Source organism: Rhinolophus ferrumequinum, chromosome 4 (assembly GCF_004115265.2).
Source record: "Rhinolophus ferrumequinum isolate MPI-CBG mRhiFer1 chromosome 4, mRhiFer1_v1.p, whole genome shotgun sequence".
NCBI lineage: Eukaryota > Metazoa > Chordata > Mammalia > Chiroptera > Rhinolophidae > Rhinolophus > Rhinolophus ferrumequinum.
This window is the reverse complement of record NC_046287.1, coordinates 90,585,295-90,604,714: the sequence shown is the minus strand read 5'-3', so window position 1 is coordinate 90,604,714 and position 19,420 is coordinate 90,585,295. Positions and strand designations below refer to the sequence as shown.

Here is a 19,420-nt window from a genome sequence, read left to right as displayed (position 1 = left end):
TGACTTCTGCCCTCCACAGCTGTGAGAGAATAGATTTCTATTGTTTTAAGCCACCCAGTTTGGGGCATTTTGTTACAGCAGCCCTCGGAAACTAATATAAATACGAACATGTTCATACTTTTCTATCTCTAAGACAAGTCTGGAGAATTATCCTAAGAATGACATTAAAATGAAAAAAAAAATGATGAAAGAGGAACGCTTTGATCATAAAGGAGCTAACTGCAGGCCATTTGAAATGTTAAAATATGAAAAGCTACTTAACCGCCAAATAATAGGGAACTGATTTTGTAAATCACTCTGTTAACTCAAGATATACCATCACTGAAAAATATGAAAGCCATAACAACATGAAAAACGGAACATAAAACACTGTTAATATAATCATATTATTGATGCAATTACATTAACCTGGGAATATAATTACAATGAAACTGTATTCACTTGACTAAACATAGAAATGAATACAGTTGTTTAGGGAGGTATTCTAGCCCGTAGCTTGCAAGAGGTTCTGTGAATGGCTTGGTAGTGGACTGGCTGGTTTAACACCGCACTGTCCCATCCCAGCCAGGTGACCACAGACAATCAACTTCTCAGCTTCGGTTTCCTCATGGATAAAATGCGGGCAATTTCACCTGAGTCCATGTTTCTAACATTCTTGATTACGAGCCACAGTAACATACAGTTTACATTGCAACCTAGGATAAACACAAATATATATTTAACTGTGAAAAAAGTTCCAGGAAGCATTGCTCACCCTAAATGAGATACCCACTGATACTTTCTATTCTTTTTTTTTTTTAATGCTCTCATGACCAACCTGCAATCTGAAGAAACACTGATCTACCTCATGGAGTAGCATCTATCACCATAAATGTCACACGAGTTGGTACTTCATAAAAGATAAGTATTTTATTTGGGTGGTAGAAATATTTTAAAATTTCTTTAAACATTCATTTTTTTTAAAAAAAAATTTCAGCTAAACATTAGTATCCATTCAACCATTCAACAAATATTTACTAAACACCTATTTCAGACAAGGTGCTACGCTGAATTCAAATACAGATAAGACAAATTCTCATCCATCAAAGAATTTAAAATCACATGAGGGTCTGAGATACTGACACACTTGACCACAAGAAAACACAGCTGCGTGTTGTGGGCCTTAAGAAGTTCAGAGGCAGAGCTCCACACTGCACCACTCCAGCGGGGAGCCATGTACATAGACAACTACAGAGCACTCTGGAGCACAGCTTATGTTTCATTCCTCATGAATGGGACCCCTGCCTGTGATACAAGTCAGGGAGCATGTCACAGTGCTGGTGGCTGAAGACTGCTTTTGAAGAATGGGAAGGATGAAGAAACTAATGTGTGTCCTAGGAGAGCCTTGCTGAAGTAAAGGGAGGGAGGCAGGAGAAATGTCTGCCAGCAAGTAAAACAGGTTAGTATAACTGTACCTATGGTACAACTCTGGGAAATGGCAGGAAATGCCTGCTGGAAAGGTAGGAAGAAGCTGGATCCCACAAGCCTAAAAATTGCAGGACAAAATGTAGAACAAACTCAGCAGGCCACTGTACAGGACTAGACATTGTGTTCTAGAAAGACAGATTTGTATAGGATCAATGAGGGGGAAAAGGCAGAAAGCAAAGAGAAAATTAAAGGCAGCAGACACATATGGAGGACCCAAATGCAGTTCTTACAGAAGGCTGCTGCAGTGGTCCAGGTAAAAGGCAGCAATAGGGAACGGACGGAGTGGGTACAGAGCCTTTAAAAAAAATTCTTTTTAATTTGAGGCAGATTGTACATTCTACAACTATTTATTGTACGCCTGTTTTGTGGTAGCATTGTGCTACATATGTTCCACATGGAGTGAGTTCTTCCCTTCTGACTGAAGGGGTCCTAATTAAGAAGCCAGGTAGAAGAAGTCAAAAGGAAAAGCAAGCGTTAGTTTTTAATCTTTTTTCTTGGTGGGAGGGAAAGGGTTTGTGAGGGAGTGACAGAGAGATGACATATTGAGTTAGAGATCCCAGGGGGCCATCCAGGTGGACATGTTCCATAGGTCCCAGCCATATGGAGAAAGCATTTAGAAGAGAAGTGCAGGACTGAAAACAAATTTGAGAAATGTCAACAGAGCGGGAATAATGAAAAGGTATTGCAGTGGGTAAAATCTCCAGGAAGTGAATGTGAAAAACAATCATCTAGGACTGAAGCAGAACTCCCATTTAGGAAATGGGAAGAAATGACAAGCCCTAACTTCGGTTCTCAGCCTAGGAACCCTCCTCTCCAGGAAGGACTCCCTGGATCCCAGAAGGAGATGAGATGCTCCTACATCTGTGACCCAATGTGCTGAGTCCCTGCCTCTGTTACCCGAATGATCCCACACGGCTTCTCAGCCTGGGCTCCGGCATGAGAGCTCCTGGAGTGGAAGGAGCACATCCTGTTGCCTGTTGACTCCCAGCACCTCACAGGCTCCTTGTTTGTGGAATGAAGGAAGAGGAATATTGGAAAAGGAAGAAGAGCTAGGAGAATGCTATGTGACAGGTAACAAAGGAAGAGGAAAACTCCAGCCACTGCCAAAAGGAAAAGTAAGATGAAGTCCAAGAAAACAAACAAACAAACAAAAAAACACATCAGTTTAACCGCTGATGGGAGTATGCTCACCGATCCCAAGCCCACTGGGCAGCTATGGTGAGGACAGGTTACTCCAGAAGTTTTAGACAAAGGATTCAAAGATGTACTTCTGGATGTGACAGAGGAGATAGATGTACATGGAGACTACAGCATAAAGCCTTCTTATATTTACCCCACTTGCCTTCATAGCCACTGTCGGAAGAAGTGGAAGACCCAGACTCTTGCGTTATGTTGGTATAAAAGGTCACTTCAGAGTCAGCTTGATCATTCCCAAGTGACCCACTGGCTTCTTCTGTGTTCCAGTTTTCCATGTACTGTTGACTCAGGATGTTACACTTCATTTTCTCTATTGCTGATATCATCAAATCTGCAGCATAAAAGTGGGCATTCTCCTGCAGAAAAAAAATGAATATGCTTGTTAAAATACAGGCATAATCAATTTTTTTTCATTAAGGCATATTAGATTTAAAAATCAAGAGGCTATGGAGTTAATGCATAGAAATATAAATGTTCATTTAACTGAATTATCATAGGTCATTACATGAAGTATAGCCCGTATCTTCCAAGACATACGATTTAGCCCACTGTAATCAACAGACCACCCAATTTAAATTTCTTGTGATCTAAAACCCTAGGTTGGTGGTGACCCAATGGTTGACATCATTTATCAGTCATGACAGACTTTCTAGATGAGTGCCGACACTACCTCAGAGCCCTTCTTAGCTTGGGGCTTCTGGGAGCCTCTATTAGTCAAATGCTGAAGTGAAACCTATTTGCCATGCATCATCAAGTGAAATTTCCAGATTTAAATCAGAATAGCACTACTTAAGGGATTAACAGTCTCTGTGTATTTAAAAACAAACAAACAAACAAAATAACCACGAAGAACATATATTTACCTTTTCTACATCAACAGGGAGCACAAATGCTTCTGGTGAAAAGGAACTCAAAGAACTGCTTCTTCCACTGACTTTAACAGCCCCTGTCAATACAGCATGTTATTAAACATGGAGAAAAATAAACCCAAAGATTATCTAAGAGAACAAAACAATTCTAGGGAGTGGCTTTTAAATATTTTATTTTATTTTTCTTTTAACAATTTAGCGCAATTCTAGAATAAATTAGGATGACCAAAGAAGAATGACCCTGCTGGTGGGAGGACTTGCAGATATTGCCTGAATGGTGATCGTTTCTGTGAGAGAGGCTAGTGGAGTAACAAGGAAGACACAGAAAAAACACTGCAATGGAGGAGACCAATGTGGCCAAGACGGTAGAAAGAGAAGAAGGTCATGGAAACTTCATAAAGGAGATAGAGAAGGGTAAGAAGGAACAGTCTAGAAGCAGAGCCATAAGAACTATGGAATCACTTCTCCAACTCAACTGCAATTGACCATAACTTCCTGTTTGCAGAAACAAAGTATCTGAAAAAATGTCAGCATCGCTTGCCTAAAATTGTCTTCCTCCAATCAAAAACAAGAAGAAACTGCAGAGGTTATATTCAGCTGACTCATCCATTCGGCACCCTCCATTACTGGCAGTGAACACCAGCAAAACACAAATGATTGCTGTCATGTGATTTCTTATTTGCATTTAAGGCAAAACAATTCTGAGAGTCCTAAGAGCTGTGATGTCCCAACCTGCTAAATTAGAACAAAATGCTACAGATGTCTTGATGATTATACAACTGTCAGGGTGACAAACAGAAAGACAAGCAAGCAGGATCACTCAAATCTCTTGCCTCATCTTCAAGAGTGTTCCACAGAACACTTTGGACCTCTTAGTTTCAGAAGCCATCTGGGCTGGGCAAACTTTTCCTGAAAAAGACTTCTAGGTAGTAAATATGGTAGGTTCTGAGGTCCATACAGCACCTGTTCCAACTACTCAGGTCTGCCACTGTAGTGAGAAAGCAGCTGTAGACAGAACAAAGCTTCATTTGTAAAACCAGGTGGCTGGCCGGATTTCACCCAAAGGTCATAGTTTTTGGACCCTGAGTATGGAGGAAAAAGCACAGAGACCTGGACAGTGTGGATTCCAGTTGCAGCTCTCCATGCAGCAGCGGTGCCTCTGCATTAAAATGTCCTCCTCCCGTAAATAGGGATAACCATCTATTAGAGGAGATTAAAGGAGGTAAAGAAAGTGACAGTGCTTTGTAAATGTGTAGATCATAGACAAATGAAGGAACCGTGGAATTGTTTCTGACTGCCTCCAGAAATGCTTACCTTCCCCACCCCATTATCTAGAAAAGGAAAAATCCTGCTGCTGCCACTTGAGATGCAGCAGTCGCAGGGAAATCCCATGTCCTAGTGGCAAGTGCCTGTTCTCCCCATTGCTGCCCCACACCCAAGAAAGAACTGGATCACTCGGGATTGCTTTCTTTTTATTTTTTTTATGCCATGGAATGAATCCCCTTACCAAGTTTAAGAGATACTTCCAAAAGACTGAGTTGTTTTTAAAGGCACTGAGATCGCTGGGGTCACTGTCTTTGGACAGAGGGGCTGAGGTACCTGTTTTCCATTTGGGAGAAAGACAAAGCTATAGGATAATTTTGAATTGCAGAACCACTTCCTGTGCAATGACTCAACAGAAGATTTTGGGCATGGGTACGCGAGGCCCCTAAAGATCACCTACCATCACGTATAACGTCTTGATGGTGGTTTTTGGGGCAGAGGGCTTTCCTTTTTCTTCATGTTCTCCCCACCCTCCCCTGTGGGACAATCTAGTGGGAGATGAATCTCTTAGCAACTACTAAATTTCCAAGTTACTGAGAACTATCCGGGCAGGTGAGAAAAACGACAGAAAGAAGGCCTCTAATTAGTGTTTCATTGTGCTCAAATTTGATTATCTCAAAATCGGCTCATTGAAAGACTGCCCCAAATCTGCTATTCTTAAGCAGTGAATAATATGTTAAAGATTGTCATCATCTTTGACTTTTATTTGTGCTATTGGAAAGTCTCCAATAGCACAAATAAAACCCATATTTTAGGAAAGGAAAAGGACTGGTTCCTGCTAGTGAGAGATAAATAAATACATATATACGCACACACATATAAACTCACACATACATAGGCAGGCTGGCAACTTTTCAAACTGTTTTGAAAGAAAAAACTTCATTGACTAACTTCATTTGAGTTAGGGTTCTAACAGAAATATAAATTAACTCAAAGAATATAACGTAATGAATATTTAAAAATAAAATAAGCATGCTACAGATTTATAACTACAATAGCTAATTTATTGACTCTTACCTGGCAATTTGCATGGGCTGTTTCCTTTTAGGAATTTCGGTATTTTAAGAATAACAACATGCATTAGCATGTAGATAGGGGAGCCCTTGTTTTCATTTAAAACAAGGTATTGAATAGCATTTGGGGAATTGTGGTTACTGTTTTTAAATCTTACTGTTTTCTAGTCACACTCTATCCAAGTAAATATAACAGGTGAGGTGAGTTTATCTCCTAGTAAGCACTGGTATGCAACGGGGCTCACTCTGTCTGCAAACACCTTCCACCAACACAGAACTGACAGCACTTCCAGTGTCTCCCTTGTAGACAATGAGCTGCAAGTTACTGAAGGCACACACCAGCTCAAAGATGGCAGGTGGCATTATCACCTACATTGAGCTACGATGACATTTCCCCACAGTCTACGGAGAAAGGAAATACTTCATTTCACCAGCTGTGATAGTCCAGGTAACTGGGCCAAAGACACTAGTAAATGAGCTAATGCACAGGCTTCTGGTCCAAATGGAAAGCCATGACCTTTTTTTCTCATGAGGAAGGCAGTCAGACAGGCTTTAGACCTTTAGACCCAGACAAAGCAGCTGTGTGAAAGGACAGGAATGAGGGAAGCCCCCGACTAAAGTTACCTTTATCAGTGGAAGCTGTCAGGTGGGAAGGCGTGAAACAAGCACTGTTAGCCTTAGAACGTGGGGCAGCAGTGCACATCCTAGCGCTCGGGAATGGAGACATTCGAGGACAGCGTCCTGGGAGCACTGCCCGCTCTTGCGTTGAGGTAAAAGGAACGTCACAGCTCTTATTTCCTGAGCTGCCCATGGAACCCACAGTGGGCTTGGATGATATTGTCCCCATCATGGAGTCCTCAAGAGACGATGGTGAAGGGCCCAAGGGAGAGGCAGCGTGCCCCACAAAGTGGCTGCCACTGTTGCCCATTGTTGGCACCCGAAGAGGCAAATCCTGCAGCTGTTGCTGCACACACGGGGGGTTAATCCAGGCAGCTTTGTGCCTCGTTGCCCTGATGTCTGATTGGCAAGGGGGGTGGTCAGAGTCCAGGAGGCTGGGCAAACCATCAATGCTGCCACCGTAATTGCTGACCCTTTCCCAGGGGTCCACAGGAGAATCTTGCCGGCCGGAAGACTGTGACACCATCTTCCCAGGCTCAGGGCTGATGTGACTGCCGTTGTATTACTGGATTAGGGCCTTGAATTCACCATGTGGCCGGCTGCAGGGCAGGAGAGCTTATCTGTAGCGAGCAAGAATTATTCAAGATAAATAAGGACTCAATCATATTTTTAACTCCAAATTCCTTTGAAGAGGTAAAAAACGGAAAAAAAAAAAAAAGTCTGTATTTTGCCTAAACAACACAGTAGCTATACTTGGATTTTATATCAATAAATAAATTGGCCATAGCAGCAAATATAGGTGGCATGACATTAGAGTAGGAAAGGTTTTTCAAAATATAAAAATAATCTTCAATTATTTTTATTACAGGATAAAAGGTGTAAGAATACTGCTAATGAAACAATAAAATGTAAAACATCTATGCATTATTCCAATGAAACTAAATGTCAAACCCAAAATGGGAATATCATCTGGGAGTAAAGACATATTTTCAGTTTCTTGTTTTTATTTAGTTTGCATTTGTAATTCAACAAAGTAGACAATGGCATGTGAGACAGGATAATCAATAAGCAATAAAAACTTTGTTTCGTGTAACTTACATGAATACTTATTTATATAAGAGCAGTATAAATTTATATACTTATAATATTCATATAAGAGCAATATAAATTTATAATTAGCTTTTAATACCTAAAGAACGCAGTATGAATCTAGAATCTATCTTTAAAATTGTCTGCTCACTTTAAGTTCAGTTTTTAGCTTCAGTAAATACGATAATGATGAAAATGTCAAGAGCTACGCAAATGAGAAGTGCTCTCGTCACTGTAATTACAGGCCCAACACGTGTCCTTTTACTGTTCTCCCACTGACCTTCACATTGTAAAGCTCAAAGCAACCATCAACAGCAAAAGCAAGGTCAGGAAAGGGAAGGCCTAGAAACAGAAGCAGTCTGCTTAGGCAAGTTTAGCCTACGTGAAGGGTGGAGCACACAGGTACGGGCTGACTGTGAGTCTGGAGTCAGTTCCAGGGCTTTTAATAATACCATCATTATGTATGCAGATGCCTCCTACATGGATCTCTATTCCTGACCTCCCCAGGCTAGCATATCTTACTGCTTCTTTGACATCTGTCTAGTGGGCATCGTGACCTGATACATCCAAAACAGACACTGATTTCCCCCAGATCTGCTCCTCTCTGATTTTCCTCATCTCAGGGAACATACCATACCCTCCAGTAGGTAAGGCTACAAAATATGAGTCATCTCTGATCCTCTCTTTCCCTATCTTGAACCCATTAGCAAGTGTATATCTATAGCTACCAGTCTAGTCTGAGTCACCATCTTCTCCCACCTAGACCTCCTGCCAACATCTCCATGGGTCTCTCTGCTTTCACTCTTATCTATTTATAATCAAGAGGTATTCAGAGAGATCTTTTATAAACCTAAATCAGATTCCCTTAATCAACTTCTCCCCCCAGTAGCTTCCCATCAAATCTGGACTAAAATCCAAAATTCTTACCTTGTCCTTACGGCATGGTATGTTCCCGTCCTGAACAAGCTTTTGAGTCCTACAAGCTCTCACACATCCTCATGGTGCTGTTCTAGTCCCTCTGCCTAGACTGCTCTTTCCCCAAGTGATCACAGCTCTGGCTCCTTCCTGTCTTATTATGTGCCTTGGTTTATGAATTCCTTCCTCAATAAGACTTTCCTAACTTCCTCTTAAAGTAATTCTCCGGTTACTCCCTGTCATATCACCTCGCTTAATTTTCATAATAGGACTTCTCAATTTCTGATATTTTTTTTAGCTTCTTACTGTCATTCCCTTCTATCCCCCTGACTATAAGCTCCATGAGGGCAGGGTCTTTGTCTGTTGTCTGCCAGGTCACAGAGTTGTTTGTATACAGGGGCTCCATAAAAGTTGTGGACAAAATGAACAAATTCGACAAAGTAGAAATAAAGTCATGAGCTAGAGAAACAACTTCTGTGGTAAATACAACCGCTCTATTACTGTGGCAGAATTATTCATATAGGGGTAGAATTAAATCCATGTTTCATAAAGATATGAAAATTTTCTCACCTAATGATAACAAATGGACCAAAAGAAGGTTCATGGGAAAATTCTATGAAAAATTCTTGGGTTTTCTTAATTTGGGGGCCTTCCACTCTAGGTCATACATTTTAAAGTGATGCAGATATATATATATATATATATGTATGTATATGGAGAGAGATCTACTATACATGTCTATGAGTATATCTATCTCTATTTACATTTATATCTATATATACATATACATGACATCCTGAAAATACTGCAAAAACTCCAAATCACCATTCACAAAATATCACAGGATATGGTGACAACTGGCACAAACTGCTACCCTGAAGTGCTTCATCTTCCTTCTCGTGATCTTAAATCTCACCTTGCACCCCTAGTTCTCTTTGTTTCCTCTTCAGTAATTTTGGGTATTGTAATTACAAAAGGAAACCATGACTATGTTTTTATAGAATGCCCAAAACACGGAAGCCTAGAGTAAAAAGTGAAGCACTCATTTCACCAAGTCTCACCAACCCTACTTCATTCCCAGACATAACATTGTTTACCATTTTATTCCTTCCAGATCTTTCCCTATGAATTAATGTACATATGTCAGATCAAAAGATACACTTTGTTTTCTGTACACACACATGGGATAACACTGAACATATTCTATAACCTGACTTCTTTTTCTCTCAATGATATGTTTTGAGGGTGTATATCATATCATTCTTCCCTGTCTTACCACTTTTCTATGGTATAAAAAAAAATAAAACCATACTTTACTTACCCAGGCTCCTATTGATGGAAATTTTTTTTTTATTTAAATTTATTGGGGTGACAATTGTTATTAAAATTACATAGATTTCAGGTGTGCAATTCTATATCACATCATCTATAAATTACATTGCGTGTTCACCACCCAGAGTCAGTTCTCCTTCCATCACCGTATATTTGATCCCCCTTACCCTCATCACCCACCCCCAACCCCTTTACCCTCTGGTAACCGCTAAATTACGTTCCCCAGATTGATGGAAATTTATTTCCAGTTTTTCACTATTAAAAAAATATACTTGTACAGCACTGACCATCTTTGTTCATGTTGCTTTTTGTTGACTGTCTTTTACCAGATCTCTTCTCCTACTAGTTCCAATTTCAGTTCCGTATCCATAGCTCATGATAACCTCACTATTTCCAAGAGAATTAAGCTGTTAAGGTCATGTTTTCTTCTCAATTCTCTACATGTCATATCTATTTTTGTGTGCAGATGATGACATATGTGAAATCATATGAAAAATACAAAGCCTCAAACAAGTGGTAAGTGATAGTGATCCCTATATTTTTTATAAACAGATTAAGGTCAATAACTCAAAGAGATTGATGTTATTTATGAGTCTCCTGGATACAAAACTGACTTAACTGCATTGAGCAAAAACAGACTTCCTTATCAAAAGTAATTTCCAGAAGCAGGTGCTTGCTCCACTTCCTTCTACAAAGCTGTTCTTGTTTCACACAGATAACCAGCAGGTGCTGGCTTTGCCAGGTTATAAAAGGAGAACATTTTAGAGCTGGAATAGACCCACTGAGATTCAAAGAGATGTCTAAGGTCACAGCTGGGTAGTGGCAGAGAGAGGATGACAAGCCAGGGTGGACACTCATTAAGGAGCATGAGTTTCTCTGAAAGGCAGATTGACAGAGGAGAGAGCAATGCTTGGGAATAAAGTCCAGGCCCTAGTGACAGAGGGTCAACATCTCTATTTCTTGATCTTCAGATAATCTGTAAGATACCATCATATGCTTGCTTGTTGCCACATGGCTTGTAGTCTGTTATTCAATTAAAAAAATATTGAGCATCTGCTACATGACTGGCATTATTTTTGTTTTGGTAGCACTGGGCTAACAGTGGTGACTATAACAAGCTTCCTGCCCTCCAGCAGTTTACATTCTGGTAGAGGGAAGACAGTGAGCGACTACACAAACATTCATAGATTTCAGGTACAGACAGGCAGTGGGTAATGTGGGTCTAAGCAATGCCTGGCATCTTCTCCAAGTGCTTCCCACTGTCACAAACAAGGTCCTTTGAATCAGAGATGCTTAGGTACAAAGATAAAATCAATTTCCAAAAACATTTTAAAGGTAGAGAAATCAAGCTGCAAAGCTCACCGTCACTTCTAGTGACATTTTCCTATTGAGCGTAAGCACAGACCAGATTGCTAGTTAACTGAGATGCAGCAACAAAGGCCCCAGAGACAAGAGACCTCAGGACTCTCCTGCCTAGTCATTCTAGACAGGTCCCTGCCCACTAGTCAGTGGTCCCGTCGAGAATGACTGCATCAGCAAGGCCACTGCAGGGCCACAGTATTGGTTGTAAAGACGCAACCTTTTTAAGAGGGGCAGGTGACTCAGTTGGGCATGAGCCACCATGACCCCTACAGGGACCCCACAAAAGTCTTTCAGACCATAAGCAGCCAGCAGTTCGATGTCAGACGAGCAGATTTAGCTCCTAACACCTCTACCAATGTTAAACTTACTCCATAAATGGACACAAGCATCTCAGATTTAGGATTTAGGATTTTCTCTGGCCCAGAACTAACTACTAACAGAAGACTTTTTGGGATCATCAGAGTAAAGACTCATCTTAAATGTTACTTTCTCAATGAGGCCTTCTGGTCATCTTATAAATAATAGCAACTGTCCCTCCCCAATAGTTCCTCTCTCCCTTCCCAATTCTTACTTTCTCTTTACTCTCTAGCACTAATCCTCATTGTATTTAACCTCAAAGACTAACACTAGAATGTAAAATCTCTGAGGGCAAGTTTTAAAACAAAATTTTTATTTTGGACACTGCTCTGCCCCCAGAACCTAGAACAGGGGTCACATAATAGGTGCTCAATAAATATATTCTGAGTATATGAATGAAAGAATGAACAAATGAATGAACAGTACCTAAGTATGGTTATGTTGATTATTTCTGTTGCCCAAGAAAGGAAGTCAAGAAAAGATGTCACCCTTTAGAAGAAATTGAAGATCACGACCTAAAACATCTACCAACCATTTCCTTAGAATAAAGGATGTCAGAAAATAGAAATCACAAATAAGAGTTGAAGGTAAAGGTAAAATTCATTTCTATCAATTTTATGGTGTCTTACTGAGCATGCCTGGGAATAAACAAACACAACCAAAGAGAGTCAACAGATCTTTAACCATAGCATGTGAGCTGTTTGTGTTAACACAGTTCCCCAGAACCTCTTCCCATCTTTTTGTATTACTTCCCTTCACGCTTTGACTTTAAACAAAGTCTCACATCCCCAAAGACGTCTGCAGATTAAAACTATCACATATCACACAGAAACCATTAAGATGCTCAATAACACCACGCCACAGCTTCCCCAACAGTGGCCAAGAACCAGAGGGAAAGGCGACTTTCACACAGCTGCACCTTCAGGGCAGCATGTGCCGAACACTACATTCTAACACTAAAGCCCCAGGAAGGAAACATGCTGCAATGATGGTGTCGTATGGACTCCTGTGTGACCAATTTACCTTTGGCAATGACCCTTAATTTAGAAGGTTGTTGTCAGAACACAGAGGAAGGACAGAAAACAGTCAAGAGCAATAGGTGGGGTGGGGTGAAAGAAGGGAAAGACCCAACAAAGGCAAAGATCAAGGAATGCCAGATATTTGTTTAGAAATACTGTACAGTTGCCCAAGACACCTAAATGACTAACTTCCTGTGGTCACTGCATAGTTGTATGTCACACTCACCACTCTCACTCTGCATAATGATGACGCGTTATATTTCACATTTTATTATGCCTATCTGAGAACTGAAATGGAGACTCTTATGGGACGTGCCCAAAGTCTCACCATTAGTAATTAGCAGAAGGAGAACAAACACAAAAATCTGACACCTGATCTAAACCTCTTCCCACTGGTATTTACGTGATCCATCTGGACTAAAATTAAATATTTTCTATTTCATTAGCAAAGTAATTAAAAAAATTTTCCCATCAGATTTGTCACAAAACACAGGATTAAGAACCACACAGCTATTTTTGATTTCATGCTGTTAGAACAGTTTTTCCCAGAATTTTATGATTATGCCTTCCTATTTATAAAAAACATCTTTGCACAGACATCTCCAATATTGCACTATTTATTTATAAACCTTACATACCCGCAGCTATTCCAATGCATTGTGTAATTACAAAGCACACATGAAATAGCATTTGTTCTTGCTTTCCAATGAATCATTTTGTATCCCAAAGGTGTACACACCCTCCACTTTGGGGAACACTGGTTAAGTAATGTTCAACTTAAAACCTTATACATAAAAATATAATAACAAACATACAAAAAAGACATGGATAGGATTAGATAACTAAATAAGATTTAGAAAAAATATTAATATAAACATTTACCCAAAGTAAAAGTAGGTGCCTGCACTTGAAAGAAGGCTAGATTCCCATGTTTGAGCAAAATAAAAAGGGGGAGCCATATTAGAAAACAGCCTGGCAGTTCTCCAAACTATATGGTTAAACATACAGTTCCCCATCTGACCCAGCAATTCCACTCCCGGGTATATACCCAAGAGAAATGAAAGCATATGTTTACACAAATATTTGTACACAAATGTTAATGGCAGCATTGTTCATATATAAGTATATATATGAAACTAAATACACACACACACACACACACACACACACACACACATATAGGTCCTGAATAGGCAAATCCAGAGACAGAAAGTAGAGCAGTGGCTGCTTGGCGTAGGGGGAAGACAGGGAGTGATTGCTACAGGGTACAATGGGTACAATGTTCTAAAATCTACCAGTAATGCGGCACATACCTGTGAATACCCTGGAACCACTGAACTGTACACTTTCAATGGGTGAATTGTACGTTATGTGAATTCTATCTGAATCTCAACAATGCTGTCAAAAAAAGCGGGGGGTGGGGGGGGGGAAGTACCCATCTTCCTTCATAAAAGTCTGGAAGACTAGACAGCGCTGGTATTGAATGGGCTACAGGGATCAAAGGAGCACAAGATGGAAGCAGGCTGTGAACAAGGGCACTGAAAGCTAAAAGGGGAAACAGAGAGTAACAAGGATTCATTTACTGCGAACCTGAGAAGGAATTGATCTCTGACATGGACTCCCCATGGTCAACTGAGGGCCCTCATTTTAGAAATAATGAGAGCCTAGGGCCATCTGCTGACAGGGGCTCCTCACGTGCGCTATAGCAGGAAGAACCTCAGAATGAACTCTGGGCTTCCGGCACTCTTCCCCCACAAGTTTAACCCATCTGAGTCAACTATTATAAGGAGTTCCTGGTTTCCTTTTTGACCAATGGACTCCTCATTTACATAAAACAGATCTACTAGGGAACCTAGGTGGAATCTTTCACGATAAAATGTGCCCCCATCCCTTTGTCTTGGCAAAACACAATTTAAGTTTCTACTGGGAGTCCGTGTCTCCCAGGCTGCAGATCCGTTTGCTCAAATAAATGCTTGTTATTCTTTATTACAGTCTAAAATTAATTTTGGTTTACAAGGGAATACAAGTATGTATGGAGATGAAAGAGGAGGTAGAAGTGAAAAGGCCACAATAGAAACGTCTAGGAAAGGGAAAGAAAAACAAAAAGTAAGTGCTGACAAAGACAGATCAGCACAATGGGTAAAATAATTGAACACCAATTGCAAGACACTACACTGAGGGCTTCAAGCATCCCTCCTCACCTTTAAACCTCCTGCAAGGGAGGTTCTGCCGGTCCAGATTCATAAATGGGAAACAAAGTCAAAAAAGTTAAGTACTGTGGTTGTGTTTAGTTAAGTGCCTATCTTTTAGAAATACTTAGAAATAATTGATAGAATTTCTTGAATTTGCTTTAAAATAATAGAGTGAGAAGTGCTGGTAGGGGTATGGATGAAACACAATTGACCATTGATAATTGTTGAAGGTGATGTGTACTATTCTCTCTACTTTTAACTTTGACATTTTCCATAAGAAAATTCCCTAAGTTGAAAACCAAACAAAAAACCCCACATTTGCTGTATCTGCGCATGTGTCCCTAGGTTACGACTCTGACCTCCTTATCTACGATCTCTATACGCCTCCCCTCCACCTCTCTGCCGACCCATCTTTATTTGATTTACCTTTGGATTGTGACTCACCATCGCTGTTTTTAAAACTGCATCCCTACAGGTATTTACTATTTTATTCCGCCCTATATTTTCCCATAGCACTCATCTTCTGGTATCTTACCCATCATCAATTCATAACTAACATTTACTATGGCACTGTTCTATATTTTCTACACACACACACACACACACACACACACACACACACACCACGATCCTCCTAATAACCTATGAGGTAGATACAACATCACTACCTTCATTTTAGAGATAAGAGACTGAATCATAGCTAGTAAATGGAGCCAGTAAATGGACTTGCTCCCAACTCCACAGTCTTACCCACAACAGCACAGTGGTGAAGGGAAGACCTTTAAATCTCACGAACCCAAATAACTCTCCAAAATATCAAAATTCACCAAGCAGAGTGACTTCCATGAATCCAGCAATATCAGTGACATTGACATGCTTATCTCCCTCAGCCCAAATGTCCACACAGACCAAGTCGAAATGAGAGTGAGCAACAACAACAGACTTTATATAGGTCCTAGGATAGTTTAAATGATTTGACAGTTGAGCCATATTGTTTAAAATACCCTTAAAATAGGCATATACAAAAGTTTAAGTCTTCTCTCACCTACCAGATTTAAAGTGGCCATGTGTACCAAAAGCTTTCTTCTGAGAGCAATTACCAAATAAAGAAAGAGAGAATAGGGAAGTACTTTAGATATATTTTCATCATTCAGTTGTTTTCTGAATCATTATAGCTTGTTGGAATAAAAGAAGGTAGAAAGAAAAGTGTAGGAAGAAATTAAAACTCCACCTTCCAATTTTCACCACCTGAAATTGACTAGAGAAAAGCACCTACTGGCCCTGGGTGCTTTTCAATGTTCCTATGAAATGGGGCAGAGTTTGCCACCCAAAAATATACCTCGTTAGGGTATTATTTTAGGATATTAATTTTAAGAAACAACAGACATGGGAGAAGCTGGGAAAACCAGGTAGAAGTTACCCTTTGTAAAAGGACATTTACCTAAAGACTTCTGTAAGGGAAATTTCCATTTTTAAGGATGTTTCCCTCACTGCACCAGGAAGTAGCAGATATCTAAATCTCTAGAAACCTGTTTTCAATGGAAAAAGCACAGACTCAAATCTGCATAACAATCTACTCTTGTTGGCTGTGCTCTTTCTGGTAACCTCCCATAACTGACTGAGCACTCCCTACATCTTCTTTTGTCGTTAGCACAAGGTAGTATTTAAGGTGGTGGCATTTGCCTTTTGGCAAGTTACTCAGTTTTCCTGGGTCTCTCCCATCAATCCAGGAGGTAGACGTGCAATTAAACTTTAACTTGTTTTTCTCTTGCTAATCTGTCTCATGTCAATTTGATTAGCTCATCCAGAAGAACCTAGAAGGGTAGAGGAAAATTTTTCCTCCCTGACACCTGCAAAAACACAAACAGAAAAACCCTTTGAGGTCTAATTTATAGTTATCTCTTTTAATAAATGTAAAGCTAAGAGTCCAAGAACAGAACTAAAGTTATTTTAGGGGAAAAAAACAATTTTCAAACATAACTCATGGGCAAATTACATGAACATTGTAGTTAATTTCATCCAGCTTCTGTTCATTTGCCAGTTTCCAGCCTAATGTTATAGATGACAAAAACATTTGACTCTAAAACTTCCTTTTACTCACAGTGAAGTATTTCACTTCCACAGTTCACACTTCATATTCTAGTGAGAAATAAAGCCTTCATTCAAATATGGGCTCGTTATCACCATTTTGAGGATGAGAAAACTGAGGGCCAGAAAAAGGAAGCAAAGTCAAGACCAGACAGCAACCCAGTGGCATTCTCAGGGTCCAAACGTTGGAACCTTGTTGCAGAGTTCAGACTCACCACTTATGCCACCTCTATGTGTGGCATAAAACACAATGCAGAAGTTAAAACAAACACACCAAAAACAAACAAGAAAAACCACAAGTCTCAATCGAATATAATTTTTATACCAATCTGAGAGACATTACTTACTAGCTGCGTGACCTTGGGCAAGGCTCTCAGTGCTTCAGTTCCTTTACAGGATTATTGTGAGAACTAAATGAATTGTAACATGCATGTCTCAGTTTGACACACAACATTCTATAAAAGTTAGCTTTAATTATCACCATCAGTATGATTTTATAAAGACTTACAGTTCAGTTTAAGTCAGCACAGTTAAGGAGACCTAGTTTTATTTCCCAACCTCTTAACTCAGTCATCCGTCAACTCCTGTTAATTAAAATGGAAAAACCAATCAGAGGCCTTATTTGGTACCCGGGAAAGATACAACATCACATAGAGGCACGAGTATTGCTCACGTTTATAATCTCTGACAGCTGGGCATGCTTATCTATAAAGAACTGCTTAAGTTTAACAGTAACACAACCAACCATGTGAATCTCTCCTTTCCACATAAATCTAAATTTAGTGACAAGGGAAGGGAAACTATTCAAATTTGTCGATGCCATTATTTGAGTGCCTTCAGATGAGTCGAGGGAGGGGAGAGAAGGAAATGTCCTCTTTCTGGAGCTGTTTACTTATCTTCCTCAAATGCTTATTCTTGGATATTTATTCTTGGTTCTGACAGATTTTCCGTGTTAGAAATCGAGAACTCCAACTTCAGAAATCAAGCAATGTTTTCGGAGTGAAATGGTCTGGCGAAAAAACATGTCTAGTCAAATCTAATTCCCCAGAGGCCACGGACTCTCGGTTCTAGCAGCTCCCCCACTTTGCACAAGCCCTAAAAGTAGTTGATGCAGAAAGCAAAGTTCCTGTCCCCTGACGTCACATTATGATGGGCCGTTTCACCGGGTACTGCGGTGAAGAGGAACTGCAACAAGAGACTGAGAAACAGACGCCTCCTGCCACTTTAGACAGATAATCTGGAAAACTCCAAGCATTGCCCTGAAGCTGGCCTTTACTCTTGCTCCAAACAAGGTTCTGTTGGTGGCCAGGAGGAAGGTGTGGGCGGCAATGTGGTGATACCTTAATCAGTAGAGACCACACTTGAAACTTTTCAAAATACTGCTCTCCCTCCAGTTATCTTCCAAACCACCCAGTGAGGTAGGGCCAGTCATCCTCCCACTTCTCAGACCAGCAACTGAAGTTCAAGAACAAACTGAATGAAGTTCATTGCTACGAGGCCTAAGGAAAAAGTCTAAGAAACGCGTTTCCGGAACCCTCAGTTCTGCTCACTTTCCCACCACATCTTCAGACCCTTCCGAATTCCATTGTGATAACACAGTAAGGGCAGCTCTTGAATATACCCTTTCCTTTGAATCTTAATTCCTACTAGGGCTAAATAACCTCTCCTCCGAAGGTTCTCCACTTGCTTTACCCTGACAGCATCATTTTTTTAAGGGAGTAGATAGCAAACCCCACCGTGCGGTCACGGTCAGGCGGGCAGGGTAAGGATGAAATGCAGCAATTCCGCTTTTTCCGCGGCAATCTCAGCAGGTGGAATTCACACGGGGTGCTCGGGCCAAACAATACGCCGCACTTTTCTGCTCCAACCTCGGTTGAGTTCGAGAGGGGGGTGCTCCGCGGGCGTTCGCAGCCTGTGTGCTCACTTTTGGGGAACCGAGAAAAGCCACCGAGTCCGGAACACAGCACTTGGGACGACGCAGGGCTCATGCTTTGTTCTCACTGAGCGCGGTCCAGCGCAAACGTGCCTTGAAGGTCACACTCCGGCCCTGGTGGACCCAAGCCCAGCAGAGTGGCTCTCCCTTGCAAGTCAACTCCACAAACATCCTCCACCCCTGCGGAGAAGCCCCTGCCTACATTCTCCAAAGGACCTCGGACCTGCTCTGACCTACCCTGGGATCCCTCCCGTCTCCGGCGTCCCTCTCACCGCCCCACTTATCCCGCCACCTCTCCAGTCTAGCCCCTACCTCCGGCTCCTCTCGAGTCCCCGGCTCCGTGCGGCTCATCAGGTGAAAAGCTGCGCCAGGTGAGTGCCGCTCTCCGACTCTCGGTTGGTAGGCAAGCTGGCCGCATTGAGAAATCACCGCACACCCCAGTGGCGAAGAGAGGGAGCGCAGAGCGGGAAGCGGCTCCGGGACGCCGCCGCCACCACCCCCCACGTCCCCCCCGCAAATCCCAAGCTACCAGGGCAATCCGAGGAACGATTCAGAGAAGCGAAGCGCCGCTCCCTGGCGTGCTGCTCGCGCGGAGACGCCGAGGACAGGAGCTGGAAGGAACTTGGGCCCCCGCGCTGCCACCCCG

At 41.3% G+C, this 19,420-nt stretch overlaps 1 protein-coding gene across 8 annotated transcripts in view; it reads right to left on the bottom strand.

The window, feature by feature from the left end:
- The window catches only part of RUBCNL (rubicon like autophagy enhancer), a 39,818-nt gene that overhangs the window by 17,975 nt on the left and 2,423 nt on the right, over positions 1-19,420 (bottom strand). For 2 of the 8 annotated variants that reach the window (XM_033105028.1, XM_033105024.1), the window contains exons 2-4: positions 6,494-7,107; positions 3,528-3,610; positions 2,801-3,020 (exon numbers count right to left, since the gene is read on the bottom strand). In XM_033105028.1, the coding sequence (XP_032960919.1) occupies positions 2,801-3,020; positions 3,528-3,610; positions 6,494-7,013 (823 nt within the window). In that variant the 5' untranslated portion in view covers positions 7,014-7,107. Of the gene's footprint in view, positions 1-2,800; positions 3,021-3,527; positions 3,611-6,493; positions 7,108-8,503; positions 8,680-17,349; positions 17,426-19,086; positions 19,243-19,420 lie in introns of those variants that run through there. The other 6 variants (XM_033105022.1, XM_033105029.1, XM_033105030.1 and 3 more) reach the window with 6 other exon arrangements.